This window comes from Nannobrachium achirus (genome assembly GCF_963921795.1).
Source record: "Nannobrachium achirus genome assembly, chromosome: 17".
In the NCBI taxonomy this organism is placed as follows: domain Eukaryota; kingdom Metazoa; phylum Chordata; class Actinopteri; order Myctophiformes; family Myctophidae; genus Nannobrachium; species Nannobrachium achirus.
Window position 1 is genome coordinate 48,577,824 of NC_137824.1, and position 15,858 is coordinate 48,593,681.

General features: G+C 41.4%; 1 protein-coding gene across 1 annotated transcript; it reads right to left on the reverse strand.

Annotated features, from left to right (window-relative positions):
* Positions 1–627: 627 nt before the first annotated feature.
* Positions 628–15,427, reverse strand: taf7 (TAF7 RNA polymerase II, TATA box binding protein (TBP)-associated factor). The gene is made up of 12 exons (XM_080746174.1): positions 15,276–15,427; positions 13,241–13,317; positions 13,072–13,150; positions 12,283–12,416; positions 6,648–6,777; positions 6,309–6,367; positions 5,780–5,852; positions 5,089–5,202; positions 4,605–4,799; positions 2,744–2,856; positions 2,055–2,114; positions 628–926 (listed from the first exon to the last, which is right to left on the reverse strand). Exons 1-12 carry the CDS (start codon positions 15,313–15,315, stop codon positions 882–884), a joined length of 1,119 nt encoding a protein of 372 aa, XP_080602300.1. The 5' UTR covers positions 15,316–15,427; the 3' UTR covers positions 628–881.
* Between the last annotated feature and the right edge of the window lie 431 nt (positions 15,428–15,858).

Below are 15,858 nucleotides of genomic sequence, written 5' to 3' on the forward strand. Positions count from 1 at the left end.
TCTGTGGCGCTAATCCCTCGCCTCCCTTTTCGGATTGGCAGGCTAATCCCCACAGAAAGGCCGGGATGACCAGCGGCACACTGAGGGATACAAGAAAGGCCCAGATCTCTCCAGAACAAGATCTTTCTGGAAGGAAGGAAAGTAATCTGTTGGCAAGACATCATGACAATATTGTCCTGCTGTGCTGAGGTCTATATTAAGTGATTTATTATCCTTTATCCTACAGTCAAAACAAACATCAAAATACACAAGAGGAATACAGCCATAGGCTATATCAGGGCTGTAATACCACTATACATATATATACACTGTAGGATGCTGTGCCAAAGCACTTACCTTTATTAATGGAAAAGCATCTACCATCTACCCTTTCTCTTGCAGGATGACAATACACCAGTCCAGTGTGACTGCCCAACCACTTACTGTATTGTACATAGTCAGGGAAGCATCTCAAATCTAAACAAACAATGAGACAAAGGGTTCCACGCAATGTTGTTTAATTCTGGTGTTATCTACGACTTCAAATCTTTCACATAAGGCAAATTAATACAGGGAGGTAGAACTGTCATAAGCTCCTGTGACGGGTTGAATTGTTTTTTTTTTCTACTAAAGCACAGTAAGCATAACAAGCACACGAGTAACAGTTTAATCATACAGTAATTGACAACATAAAACCCATTCTGTCAACTCTCAGCAACAGAAACATTAACAACACAAAGCAGCGTGCTACACACGTCTGTGGTGTAAGAAAAACATGAACTAAAAGGAATGACACAGCATCACAGCATGTCAGTGGATGGGAACTTCTTCCCCCCCTGTTGAGGTGTTGTCCTTGTGGCGCCTTCTCAGGGTGGCCATGACATGTGACTGCCCCCTAGTGGTCACTTCTCAATGAGCGAGTCCAGCTGCTCCTGAAGGGAGGCCAGCTGTTGGGAGAAGATGATAACAGGTTTGATTGATGCCTGACAGCCCTGGGGTGTAACTGGAGGCTAAGTAGTAGCAGTAGTTGTCTGCTTATCTATACATCTATATCTATACACACACACACACACACACACACACACACACACACACACACACACACACACACACACACACACACACACACACACACACACACACACACACACACACACACACACACACACACACACACACACACACACACACACACTATTATACACGGTATTTTGCCTTTGTCAGCAAGCTGGAAGGTAGAATGGTTACAACAGGACTCAGCTGGCATCCGCTGAGAACTCCAATTTAATCTAGGTCTATTTGAGAAAAAAAGTCTCATCGATGCCATGAAAGAAACTACCTGTAACAAAGGCCCCATCTCCACCAAAAGGATAACCTCGGACAACCATTACCTTACACTACTGGAACAAAAGTTATACTGACTCTGATCTCCAAGTACTTTCCCAGAGAGGGTTGCTTGTGAGGTCTTGCTGTGGCACACTTTCTTGCTTTCTTTTTTATTCTTGATTTATTTGCACTGACTATGGACATTTATTTTTGGCCCTGCACTATTGGGTTGTGTTGGTTGAATTGAGTACTATTGCTGTGTTGATATGGCAGTGAGACTTGCACTGACTAGCATTGACTGTTATGTACACATTTTGTTTGGCACTGCTTTGTTAAATTGTGCTACGAGTATTGCTTTTTTTTGTGTGTGACGTGACACTTATGAGCACTGAATGTTTCTTGTAATTGGGGCTGTCATAGCGAAATGGTTAGAGAGCCTGTCTGGGGAGTCTGCCGGGTTCACCAGGCCTGGCCAGAAATGGGTCAAACATTACCGGTTTAACAAGGGAATGTGTCCATTTAACAGGGAAATGTAATGACACTTTCTCTTTTATGATAATTCTTCACTTTCTTTTGCCAATGTTTATATTGGTTGTTCTGAACCAATTCATTTTCAGTGGAAACACTCTGAACTGGTTCAAGATTATGCAGGAAATATAGAACGGAACAGGTTCAACTCCTGTGGAAAAGATCACATTCTAACAAGATACAGTCTCACATTCATGCAAAGCACACATCCATTAAAATACCTGTTCCATCTCTCGCTCCTCCTGTTGAATAATCTCGTTCAACAAAGCCTGGAAGCGGTTCTGAAAAAGGGGAATCAAGAGAGGTTGGTTCAGGTCAGCATACAGACACTCATTAAACTGAGATGGATTTAAATGTGTCTGTCCATGTTCCAATCTGCCACCTGACAGAAAGGCCACTTGGAATGCCAGTCAGGGCATGACTGACCTTTTCCCTTGTCTGTGATAATAATGAGTGGAGATAGGGCTGTGACAGCTCTAAATGACAATATCAAAAAAGGCTGCAGTGTCTGCTCATGTTTCACGTTGTAAAATCTCCCCCCAAAGAGTACTTGGTGGCAGAATGATGAATTTTCACAAGGTTTTCTTTTTTCGTTTCTTTTTTCATCGTGCAAGGAATTAAGGAAACGCTCACAATGGGGGCTGACAAGAGAAATGTAATAATTATGTTTTTAAAGATAAAAAAAAGATATACAGTATATATATTGTCTCCAAAATGCTGGCAGTCAAGATTATATAGGATTTACAGTTTACAGTTTTATTAATCTGAATGTACAGTACTTGCATGGTTGTATTGAGGCAGATGCAGATGTTTGTTCTATTTCATCATTGTGTGTGTGTGTGTGTGTGTGTGTGTGTGTGTGTGTGTGTGTGTGTGTGTGTGTGTGTGTGTGTGTGTGTGTCTCTCTCACCTTCAGGGCTTGGTTCTCTACTTTCATGATGAGTTCCTCCTGCTGTTTCTTGCGGGCGCGGGTTTCTTGGAGCTTAGCCTTGACGTTGTTTATCTGCACCTGATAGTCCATCACTGTGGGCCACAGAAGTACAATAGATTCAGAGATTACAACTTCCATACACAGTGGCATCAGCTGCACGTCCTGAGTCTCTGATGCATATTATTCCAAAAAGAGGCATTAAACTCGGTATCAACACGCCCAGGGGACACAATATGTTCTACCCCAAAACGAACTAGAGAATCACTGGTATATTTGTTCTCGCATCTACAAGGAACAGGAGTATGAACTGATTAACAAGTTGTAATTCACTATGCGTGTACACAACCACTAACCTCCACTTAAAAAATATGCCTGTGGATCAGTGCTGCCCCAACATGCTAATGTCTATGTGTGAGTGCGCTAAGCTGAGATGTTGAAGAGCGGGAGAGCGAACTTGATTTATGTTGAGTATAAATTAAGCACAAGAACTGCACTGATTGCAATGACAGAGGACATCGACATTAAACCGACTACTTTGCAAACCACATGTGGTAGCAACTTGACAATCTGCGCAATCGTGTAGTAAGTAATAAGAACTTGAAGAGAAGTGATAGAGTGTTTTCAGACTTATTGTGTTTCACAAAGAGAGGTGATGAGGAACACACAGGCAGATAGTAAGGCTTAAATTGAGTACTAGGCACTAGTAGGCAGGCATGTCCCTTGCTGAGCCACCAGGAAGCTCCATCTCTACTCCAATTTTACAAACTACCTGTAATGGCAGGAACAGGCCCAAATTAAGGTAGCTTGAGCAAACTGACTGAAGGACAGTGGGGGGGAAGTATATTAGTCTCCTGTGGTGCCCATGGGGGGCAACCGCACACAATCACCTGTGGTTACTGCCTGGTTACGTCAGCAACAACTCTTATTCAAAGTCAGATCTGCAGCCTACTGTATCTACAAGAACGCAATAGCTTGTAGATCAGCTATTTGCTTGTAGATCAGCTATTTTCGGCATAGAGATCTGGTGTAGAGGGAAAAATAGTCTCTCTACCTCTGTCAATGAAGTATTAGTTTAATAGTATAGAGGGTTTAAGTGTTTAATATGCAGAGTCAAGCTTGGAGGAGTACATTGATGAAATTACAACTCCCAAGCAGATGGAACTCGTATGGCTTCTGCTTATTAGAGGCTGGCAGGGCTGCCAGAAACAGACACACGGTGAGACTCTGGCCCATTAAGAAAGTCTCCACTGGGCTGAGCTGAGCTCGGCTACCATGGAGGATGAAGCCAGGCAGTCGAACCCGTCTCTCACTGACTGACAGCTCCATGAATGCAGGTGAGGAGACATGGAGCTGTCAAGATAGGACAGCTGAGAGCCCTGCACAGTCAAAACACCTGACAGTCTGGAAAAAGGGGGTGGTGAGTGGGGAAAAGAGGACGTGTCTGTGTGTGTAGGCGTGCACGCGTGGGAGTGTCTATTGTTTGTTAGGATAGTGGACTTGTGTGTGATGCCTAAATTACACATCCAGTTCCGGTTAGAATTTCAGACACCTGGCTCAACTAATTTTCTAACTCTGCTTTGACATGAATAACAGGAATTAAGGTAATTCTTTGTCAGACTCTCTCTAAGTGTCTGACCTGTAAACGAATAAAATATTACTCTGTAATGACCACCAGAAGCAGGCCCAAGGATTAAAACCCTTGGTATGGAAACTATTTTAGCGGAGCACGGACAAATCCATCCAGATGCATGTACGTATGCTAGATTTTAGACAGACAAATGTGTGCGTGTGCTCTTGCAAACGATGCATGATCCAGTGCACCAATATCCTCTCCCCTCACCTATCTGGTTGTTTCTGTCAGTTTCGTGTTGTGCCGAGTCGGACTCATTCAGCTTGTCCTGCAACTGTCTGACCAGGTCATCCTCCGTGTCCATGATGTTCAGGTCCTCATCCTCCTGCCGTTCCCCTTCGTCCTCCTCCTCCTCACTGCTGCTGCTGATGTCGTTAAAGATCTCCCTCAGCTCGTCACGTTGGGCTGAAAACAAGACATCCGGATCCAGGAATGTTACAATTGGGTTACGACAGAGTGAACATCAGATACAGTATTTTGGGGGGCTTAAAACTACAAATGCCTTTATCCTTTTCTTTTTATAGGGTTTTATTTTTTTCATATGTTTTTGTTGCTTTTGATATATGGCGTTTTGTCTTGTGTAAAAACAAATTTGGTATGTATGTATCGACTGTTTGTGTGGTTGTTGATGTTACAAAAACATCTTGGAAAATCTGAATAAAAAAAGAAAAATAAATACATGAAGAGCGCTCACCTGAGGACCCGTGGCCCATCTTGTGCCCTGATGTGCCTGGTGAGGAGTCCAGGTTGGCTAGAGAGCCGTGCTGGTCCGCCTCCTTGGACTCATCTTCATTTATAATCTCCCACCCTGAACACGGTAGGGTTAAGGTGTACAAAACCAACGAAAAGAAACTGGACCTTACCACTAGACATAGTCATATAACGAGGAAAACAGTAAAAATACTGATCTACCGCCGCACGACACAATGTACGTAGTATATGATAATAGTTTGATAATAATGGAATAAAATAAATAAAATAATTATTATTTATTATCAGTATCACTCCATGGTGATCAGTAGGTCATAGTAATTTACTATGGCCTACTGATCATGACCAATGACATTGTACAGTCCATCTCAACTAACATACAGCGAGCAACGTCCCAAAACAACCCGGGTGTGCTCTGCTCATTATGTCAGCTTCATCACAGTGCTAATGGGCTCTTTGCTAAACATGTGCTGTGATCTCTAACATAAAAAGCATCAGACAGAGAGAAATCATGTGAGCCTTAAGAGGAGATGAAGTTCCCTTCTAGGGCTTTCATCCACATATTTTCTCTGAGATACATTTGCAATATGTGTGTGAAAGCATATTAGACCAGCTGCCGGGTAAGATAGAGTTTAGGGGTTTGGGTGTTTGGGTGTGCATAGCTAAAAGGATACGGACACTGACAGCATCAGCGTCTGTGCTCAGCAGTCTCTTCACCTCTTTTTCCACATCAGGAGACTCAATGTACTGTGAGATAGAGAGAGAAGGGGTTAGATACACTGCTACGAGTATACCACACACGCGCGCGCACACACACACACACACACACACACACACATACACACTCAAGCATCTGGCTGCATGCCAGCCAGCACATTAGCGATTAAAAACAGAGGGGGCCAAATCAATATGGCTTGGCTCTGCACCCTCCAGAAGATTTATTCAAAAGACAAAATAGAAGCCCGGTTTTTACTCCCTCTCTTTCACTTTGATCATAGCAGTGGCAAAATTGCCTTCTTGCATACCTTTGGGGCAAACTAAGATGGAGAGCCTTTATTTATATGTAAATCTTAGTTTTCACTCTCAACGCAGTTCCTGTTTTTTATTAAATGTAAATGCCGTAGAAAAGAGATGGATGATCAGATGAGATGCTAAAAGAGATTGATCACAAAGGGCTGAGGGGGGAAATGAAAACGTCAGAACCTTCTTCTTTGCGGTCTTCCGGAATCTTCTCTTGCGCGTATTCTTCAGGGGGCAGGTGACTATAGACAAAAGGTAAATAAGTACATAAAATGAGACCACTCAAGTGGATACAGCTCCACCAACTGTAGAGGGCAAGCTAAACTTCCTGAATTACTGATGCACAATACCAGATTCAAGTACCATACTCAGCACATTGCATAAGAGAGAGAGAGTGTGAGTGTGTGTGTGTGTGTGTGTGTGTGTGTGTGTGTGTGTGTGTGTGTGTGTGTGTGTGTGTGTGTGTGTGTGTGTGTGTGTGTGTGTGTGTGTGTGTGTGTGTGTGCGCGCGCGCGCGCTTACTGCCGTGATTCCAGACAAACTTCTTGTTCTTGTCCTTGTCTTTGTCCTTCTTTTTGCTCTTGGGGTCTGTGGTTCCAGTAGGCTCCTCTAAAGGTGGGTAAAGGTCTCCATCTAGTGTACACACCAGCATCTAAGCCATAGATGGTAAACAGGGATTAAAGCAAAGGGGGGAAAAAAGAAAAAGAAAAACGTTAAGTGTTGTTAGGGAAAGTCCAAATGAATCTTCAATTTGTATAACGGTGTGAAAGGAGCCCCCATTATATCACTTGTGCTGACCGCTAGTAGATTGTAGATAGATACATGTCATTATTATTACAAAGGATTTTCAGAAATCTAAATTTTTACAAATGTAAATGTTTCAGAAATTATATTTAAAAAAAAAAGAATTTCAAAAGAATTTCAGAAAATAAAAAGCAACAGTGAAAATAGCAGTTCTACGGGCGGATTCACTCTGCAATCCGTTTGATTAGTACCGTTTCTGAAAACGGTTGCTGGTTCACGCTGGCCAGCATTCACATTGGCAGAGATTGTGGCCTCCCTGGAAAACACTAGCACTATACATCCCGATCCTATAGGTGGCGGTATGCACATAGTGCCTCGCCGGTGAATACAGACGTCATCAACTATGCGACATTGCTGATTCTGGTCGCTAAGAAATTCAGGCACGAAAGTTGATTTAACAATCCAAAGACATGCGACAGCTAGTGTTTAATACCGGGATTCCCGGGAAGTGGGATTCCCGGGAAAAACGAACATATTTAGCCTCCCGGGAAATGGCTTTGGTACCCGGGAATCCCGGAGGTTGTTTTTTTTCTTGCTATAAATTGCTACTAATTACTAGAAAGGCCTACTACAGCGCAGAGGCAATTTGGCTGCATGTCACATTATCCTTGCCTCCTTTTTTAACAGGAAAAATATATCAGAATGCCCAGTCCGGTCCTGCCAAAGCCCAACAAGGCTCTGCAATACAATAATCTTAGACCTGAAACATGCTGGTCTTATCATACGACCGTCATGTTTCAGGGCTACAATAATCCCGGGTCCAATTCCAATTCCAAATTAATCTCTCTCCAACTCTCTCTTCTGGCCAATTCTCAGCATGAGTGGAAGTTTGGTTTGGTTATCACGGGAAGCTGTGGACAGAGAGTGCTGTGGAATTCTACACGTCCCATATACTAGATAAACTTGTTTGATTAAATATAATGTGGCGTGGCTCATTAAAAGCTCATTAATACTGTGTTCCGACAGTCCCTTTACCATTACAGAGACGCGTAATATGCTGTAAGTAATAGCCAAGTTTTGTGTTCTATACCTTGCTTTCTTTGGGGTGAATTATGAAGAATGATCTTGCAAACGTTATATCCCCCCAACAAATATCCATGTAACTGTAGGTAGGCCTATGCGATGCTTTATAACGAGCCATTGAGGAACATTTCTTTTTTGCATTGGGAAGAGTTTTGCGTAGCCGCTGCCTCGTCCATCTCCCATTAAGCTCGATAAGGCTATAGTTTGTTGTGCGAGCATTGTGTCATGCTGAAAATAGCTGATCTGCAAGCTCAAATAGCGTCTAATCTACAAGTCGATGTGAGCTTACAGATCAACTGTTTTCAAAGACACGTGGAAATTCAGACGATGGGCTACACAATGTCGCCCCCAATAGGATCTATAATGAATTTCAGCTTGGTTAAAGGCGCGTTCTATGGTTTTAATTGAAATTATTATTTATATTTTTTTTAACGGGAATTCCCGGGAAGCCCGGGAAAAGGCCAGAAAATTCCCGGGATTTAAAATTTGCGATTTCCCGGAAAATCATAAACACTAGCGACAGTGCAGTGTGGAACAGTGTTGCAGTCGGGGGCGCGCGACCCAAACCTTTTCTGAGCCGGGGTCTCACACCCCCGAAGTTCACACCTCGACAACTGTTTAACAAAGAAACAAGACTATTTGCATATCAATAGACCTGTATAGTAGGTGTCGAGTGACGTTCGCTGATCTACAAGCTCACAATGCCTCGCATCCGCGACGCATTGTGAGCTTGTAGATCTGCTATTTTCCAGACGCAGAAACTTGCAGAATGATGAGCGAGTCACTGTGTCAGACTTCCAGCGCAGCGCACGTTATTATTTTTATTATTTAATAATCAACGTAGCCTACAAACGCTTTCACAAGCCACAGTGTGGCTTAATATTCACATTAAGGGTAACAAGTACGTCAAGCAGGCACGCTGCATGCACTGCACATTATTAGAACAAGTTTGCTAGTGAGTGCAAATCAGTGGCTTCCTCAAAGAAAAAGAAACGAGGCGAAAAAGCGGTGGTACACTTGTATTTCGCCTTATCGCTACAACACCAAAACGGGACGTGCCTGTGCTGTATTTGGCTGGAGAGTGGAGTCGGAGATGATGACGACGACGACGAAGTTGGCGGTGTTGACGGACTCGGATTTATTGGACGGGAGATGGGTTGTGATTCTAGGGTGTCAGGGTTAAATAAATAAATGTATCTTTTTCATCTGTGGAGCTGCCAGTTTTTAGCAGGGCATCCTTAACTTTATGATGTAGTTTGAGCCACTTGACTTTAGCACGGCATTGTTCGATTGTTCTGTTAAATCCACGCACACGCATATACTCACTGATTACCGAAAATATGTCTGCATTTTTGTGTGTATTGTCTAATTGCGTTTGGATGTCAGCGTCTGCCCAAATCTCCAGCAAGCAAGCAATCTGTCTGTTAGACCAATGTCGCTGATCTCAGTCATGGCCATGTTGATAACTGTTACCTAGTGTTTATTTGTGGCGACGCCTGACTCGTCGACTTTATATGAGGTCACGTTCAACATCAATACCGTTTTTGTGGACGGTAGTTTCACACTGCAGCTCGCCGTTCTCGAGGACGCATCATGCAGCCTCGAGACTACCTCTGGAGGTGGTTTCGAGGCTGGTTGCGTTGATCCGTTTCTGAGGAAAACCACAGGCTTCACACTGTCAAAACATCTGCCAAGTAGCCTCGAGAACGTTCCCGAGAACGCAGTGTGAATCCGCCCTACAACCTCACAACGTGTCACACATTGTGAGCTTGTAGATCTGCTATTTTCACTATTAAATAGTATTAATTCATAGTCTGGCAGGTTTGGGTCCAAGGGACACAACAAGGTTATTTTTTTAAATGAAAACAGTTTGGGAACCAGTGTTCTATGCCTATGGAATCCAAATGACTGAAACCAGTGGTGGGAACTGAGAACTTTAATCCATGTGGTGAAGCACTTGTTAGGATATACCTGTTCTAATGTGAATTATGTTGTTTGTGATCTGTATGATTAATTTATGCCACTGTAATATTGAGTGAGAGTGATTAACCATTTCTGTAATTTTTTTGGTTAATAAAAAAAAAAAGATGATTCACCGTTATCTAGGATGGTTATAAATGACTACAGTGACCACAATCCTCAGCATAGTGGATGTTGAAAATGCTTGTTACACGGAAAGAGTAACCAGAAAACAATGGGCCCCTGAGAACACTGGGCACCCTTTAAACATATATATTTTATGTTTACATTTATTTTGCAAATAATGGGAGAAATACACACATCATTGTATTATTACATTTAAGGCCCAATATTTCAACAAACGCAACAATCGGCTACAAATCCCGTACTCTCCAGTCATTTTGGGGATAAACAAGTTGCAGCGTAAATTTATGTTTGATAATTATGTACTGTGCCTGTTCAGATCATGTATACATTATTTCCGACCATTTTCCAAAGCATACACTTATTCTGTACATTTTAGAAAAAATATTCAATATACTGGACCTACAGTAAATCCCACGTAAAGTAAAATATAGGCCAGTTTTCGATACATAAGAATATGAAAGAATGGGGCGCCCGCTGGCCTACTGGTCTAGGCGTATGACACTTAGGTCATGCATAGGCACGGATGCCTGCCGGCGGCGCCGGTTCGATTCCCGATCCGGATGACCTTTGCCGTGTGTCACTCCCCATCTCTCCTCCCATTTCCTGTCAGTCTACTGTCCTATCAATAAAGGCATAAAAGCCCAAAAACAAATCTTAAAAAAAAAAAAGAATATGAAAGAATATAGCACTCTGTCTGCAGGATAGGATATCCTACATTAAGTGATAATGATTAACCTCCACCACAACAATATCAAAGGAGTATTTATGTTCTGGGATATGCTGCATCTGTTCAGAAATACATTGTATACAGAATACCGTGGCAACAGCTCCCTTTAGTAAATTGTGATTTGTTGTTTATTTTCCAAAGATTAACCAAAAGTGAATCAAAGTAAAAAAAAAAGAAGCAAGAATTACTCCATTGTTATATGTAACAGGAAATAACTAAGAGTTCAAATTAAAATTATGTAATGCGTTTAGTAATTGTTGACAGTTATAAATGAAAGACCATTCAGAATCTCCATCAGTGACCTAGCCTGAAATCCAGACTGATTTGCTACAATCATCTTTTGGATTATCTAACTATTAAAGGAACAAAGAAAGGAAAAATGTCACTCAGTCACGTTCCAACGCTCTCGCGTCAAGTTTATCTATTCATACGCTTCAGCAATTGATCCCAACGTTCACATGGCATTGACCATTAGCATTATACAGATGGTGAGGGAGCCGGATTTTAATTTTTCCCAAATTCAAGCTGTTTATTAGTGTTTTCTTCACCACTTCTCTTCAACTCTACAACCGTTGTCAGGGTTACGGTCCGTTCCTCCAGGCCATGGGATCACAATGACAACCAGTGAAAAAAAAAACTCCCATAGCCTACCTACCAGGAGAAACTCCCATACCTACTGGGAGAAATACAACAATTTCAGGCTTTTTTATTTTCTTTTATTTGTGTATGCCTACTATTGTAATCGTATTGAGAAAAAAAAGTTAATTAGCGCTTTCTTCACAGTTCACACTGTGTTTTACCTCATATAGGGTTGTGATATAAAAAAAGATTGTTTCACGTTTCCTGAGTCAGCGTGGGTCGCACCGGGTAGACTGCTACGGCTGTGTTTGTGTGTTGTCACTCTCAGCAACCTCTCAATCTTTTTAGCTATACAGTCACACACAGCGAACACAGGCGTGTGCATGTGCGTGTTGTGTGTGCTTACTGCTTACTGTGGATCCGTGGCAAAGAGATGCACGGGCGCGTGTGTGTGCTTACTGTCGCTCAATGTGCTGTCTGTTGTCAGGGTTGCGGTCCGGTCCTCCAGGCCATCGGATCACAACCAGTGTTAGCTCTTGATGCCAACATAATTTCTCTCCATTGGGGGTCTACCGTGTGTACAATGTCTCTCTTCTGTAAGCCTTTCATCAGCGTGTCCACCGTTGCGCAGGTGGCCTGTGTGTGTACGCGCATGCACCGGGTGCGTGTGTGCCTGTCATTAACTTTCCCCATAACCCATACTCTGCACATAATTGGAGCATATACAGTATCTTCAAACGGGTTAGGTCTAGTTTCCACAAAATATCCAAAAGATTAAAGTAACAAATCAGTTCGGATTCTAGACAGTGTCCTTCAGTTAGGAAAATGATAGCATCTCGTTACTTGCGCCATCTAATAAACGATCCTATGCATGAATTCCATGAGGTATGATTTTATGGATATTATTGTTATTATTACCTGACAAACATCAGCAGTCTTATAAAATGTCTTCTTATCTACTGTTTTCAGTGACTCCAGGATGCAGGGTAGATCTACCAGTTTGCAGGCCAAGGGGACACGGTCCACTCTCACTATGCCATGACGACCATCCGCTAGAGCACACACAAAGGGTTAGGGTTAGGGTCAGGCTGGGCAATTATGACAAAATCAAATATCACTGCAATTATTGTTTACCAAATACCTCGATATCGATATTATATAATAATATCGTATTGTGCTATATATTATATATCATTTATAATATATCAATATTTAACATTTAGTTATACCATATCATATGGCATCATAAAGATAAGGCATCTAGCCTTCCATCTTCAGATCTATATTATAATATATCAATATTAATGATACTGTATTTTGCACAGTCCTAATGTTTTGTAGCAGAGATAACCCTAAATTAAATACAACCCTGACTTTTATCTGATAGATTTATTATGTGGCAGATAATATAAACCCATCAAGAAGTAAACAATGTTGTGAAGCTGTAATGACTAATGAGAGGAAACATCATAGGCTGCCAGACCAAGTCTAGGTGAATGTCTAATAATCTGTACAGTGGGATTACTCCAGTATTTAAAACAGTTCATCAGTGTGAGTGTCACACTGATGGAGGCTGGATAGCAAAATGTTTGTAATCTTGTACATTTTAGGTATATGGAACAATTAAAAAAAAAAGGATGTTTAATTCTGAGACTGTTTGATTTGTTGCAATCTGAAAGGGTAAAAATTACTGGTAAATTGACTTACGATGCAACTCAACGGTGAGTCTGTCTTTAATGTTCACACTGCTAGACTGAGCAATCCTTCTTACTGTTGATGCATATTCCTTAAAAATAGAAGACAATACATACGGTAGAATTTAAACAAAGTAAAGTAACAAAGTAATTAACATTTTCAACATTTGTGCTTCTTTTACCTGGGGCAGCCGGAGGACAAACTGACTCTCCAGCTCATAGGGAGCATCGTCCTTATTCTTTGATCCAGCCTTTCCAACTGAAATGAGAACATTTTGAATAAGTATCACTATGGAATATCTATTCAAGGTACAGCCTCCAGACACACCTGTTGTGTTGTTGCTGTAGCTGTCTGGTTGCAACTTGATATAACAGAGGGCAATCTCTGCATCAATTCCTACCAATATTTAACATAGCGAACAACACATTCTTATAAAACACTGTTAAAGTTCCTGCCCAACACCGCGGCGCCGGAGATTGTGGGTTCAAATCCACTGTGGTTCATCCGGCGAGCATCTACACAAACACAATTGTCCAGTGTTTGGGGATGGGAAGCTGGGTGGGGAGGGTGACTAATGACTATTCCCACTGCACGTAGGTGCTGGGGTCTGCTAAATGCCTAAATTGTATGGTGGGGGCTTGTTGGGTTAAAACCATTTTAATATCTATTATATTTAAAACACCAACTTCAGTGTTACAAGTGACAAGGTTATTTTGTTGTGATCTGATAACTAATGCACGTGATGAGAATGTCTCCACTGCAGGATGTCAATCAGGTCATAATGCCCAGGACAGGATAACGAATTGGATAATGCCAATCTGGCCTTGTCCTTCTGCTACTGGGCCCAAGACAAGGAAAACATCTGATATCTATTGTTATTGTTTAACTGTCCAATGAATGCTTGACAAATCTATTTTCCCTGTACCTACTGAAGTATATTTGTGAAATGATTGATGTTACATTGTATTCAGATTCAGATTGAGAAAGAAAAGAGAAACATTTATTGTACTGTACGACTGGACATCTATTCTGTATGCTCATTGATTTAATATACAGTAAGAGAAAAACCGGACTTACACTGTGGTCTCATTTATTGTGTGGGAGTGAATTCAATCATTTTGGGGGAAACTGTCTATTCATATGGAATGTAAAAATATTTACATCAGGGCTCCTCACTGGAAGGCGAGCCATAGGATACAACAGCAGTAACAACATACAGCAATGTGTCATACTGAACTGTTCAACCCACTAGTGTGTAGTGGAAGCAAACTAAAGTTAACATAGTTTTTGATTGTTTGATTTAAGTATTTATTAGTTACTTAAGTTTGCATAGGGAAAGGTACAGTTTCATGACAGTACAGTTCATTGGTACAAGGTCAACTAAAAGGAAACTCAGGTAAGACCAGGCTTATTTCCATTGAGATCCTTCTCTTTAATTCATATAACATTGAATGACAGACAGATAGAACACACTACAGTTCTATGCAGAGTAGATATCATCAGAAAAACAGTTGTAAACAAAACAATAAAGGGTATTTACAAAGAAAGGGTATGAGGAGGGTAAGGTTAGGCTTGGTTTCTTGCTTAGTAATTGTGTACTATGTCATTGTAAGCAATTACTAGTATCAACATTATAGAATGTATAGCAGCTTGACCACAGGGCTACATTCCAGGACTGGCAAGCAGTGTGCAAACAAAGTAGTGAAGTTGCACATGCAACTGCCCCGACCCACAATGCAACGTGAAGGGGGGCAAATCTACTGGACTTGGGAGGTTTCACTAAACCAAACCAACTAACAGTGACAAAGATGATTTCAAATCAGACAACACAAGTAGCCCTGGTCTAGCGTTAACTCCCTAACGCTCTGGACCAGGGCAACTGTAAAAGTTAACTGCCTAATGGCAGTCAGGAGGGAATAAAACAGAACTAACATTACTGTTTGGTGCAATTAACGTTAGCTGAATGTGATGGATGCTAATGCTAACAGGCACAGTAGTCTACACAAAACGGGTCTCTTGTGCAGCCATTACAACATTACGTCAATATGTAACATAACAATAATTTATCGTTTAGAGATTCGCACGTGACATAATAGTTTAGTGGTCTAGTATTTCGTTTTAGTTTGTTTTCCTCAGTGCATTAGGCTAACAGTTAGCATAGCTAAGGTTAGCTAATGAAGCTAAAGTTAAAAAAAAAAAAAAAACTTTCAGTTTACCTTTCAGTTTGGAAGTAGCCTTTGTTTTCTTGCCTTCCATTATTTACAAAAGTAGAATAATAGAATATCAGATATTGGTAACGTCGTGTAGATTCTCTTCACTGAAGTTCCCTCTTTATTAAAGGTCTATTCTATCTGCTGTGTTGTTAGTATTAGTGCTGCATTCAGGAGTCAGCACACACCCTCGGAAATGGAACTGCTGCTTAATAGTTTGACGTCATCAGCGGCTTTATTTGGTGCTTTTAATTAACCTCACAGACACATTCTTCTATCGTGTATCATCTCATTTGTGGTAGTGAAACCTGGTTGACATGTGAAATATGACCATTCATTGCCTCGAAGTCACAAATCATGGGTCTTCCCAAATATCCCAAAAGTCGAAACCATTCTGGCCGTTGTACTGAGTGAGTTTTCCAGACCTTGTCCGATACCTCGAACGCCACATGTCCAGTTTGTCTCGCGATACTTGAGGCATGTGCAGGAATTTATATGAAAAATAATCGTTGCACATTTCCTATTAAAAACAAAAGAAAGAAAGAATAAATCCCACAAATTAACGCGTTTTGCCACCTTTATTTGTTAC

Bases quoted from the DNA above. Each gene is read 5' to 3' on its own strand.
- taf7 (XM_080746174.1), bottom strand. From the start codon at position 15,315: ATGGAAGGCAAGAAAACAAAGGCTACTTCCAAACTGAAAG. The intron at 6,368-6,647 runs GTAAGCGCGCGC...TTTTGTCTATAG, and splicing joins GTTTGTCTGGAATCACGGCA to TCACCTGCCCCCTGAAGAAT. The intron at 5,203-5,779 runs GTATCCTTTTAG...TACCGTGTTCAG, and splicing joins CGCTGATGCTGTCAGTGTCC to GGTGGGAGATTATAAATGAA.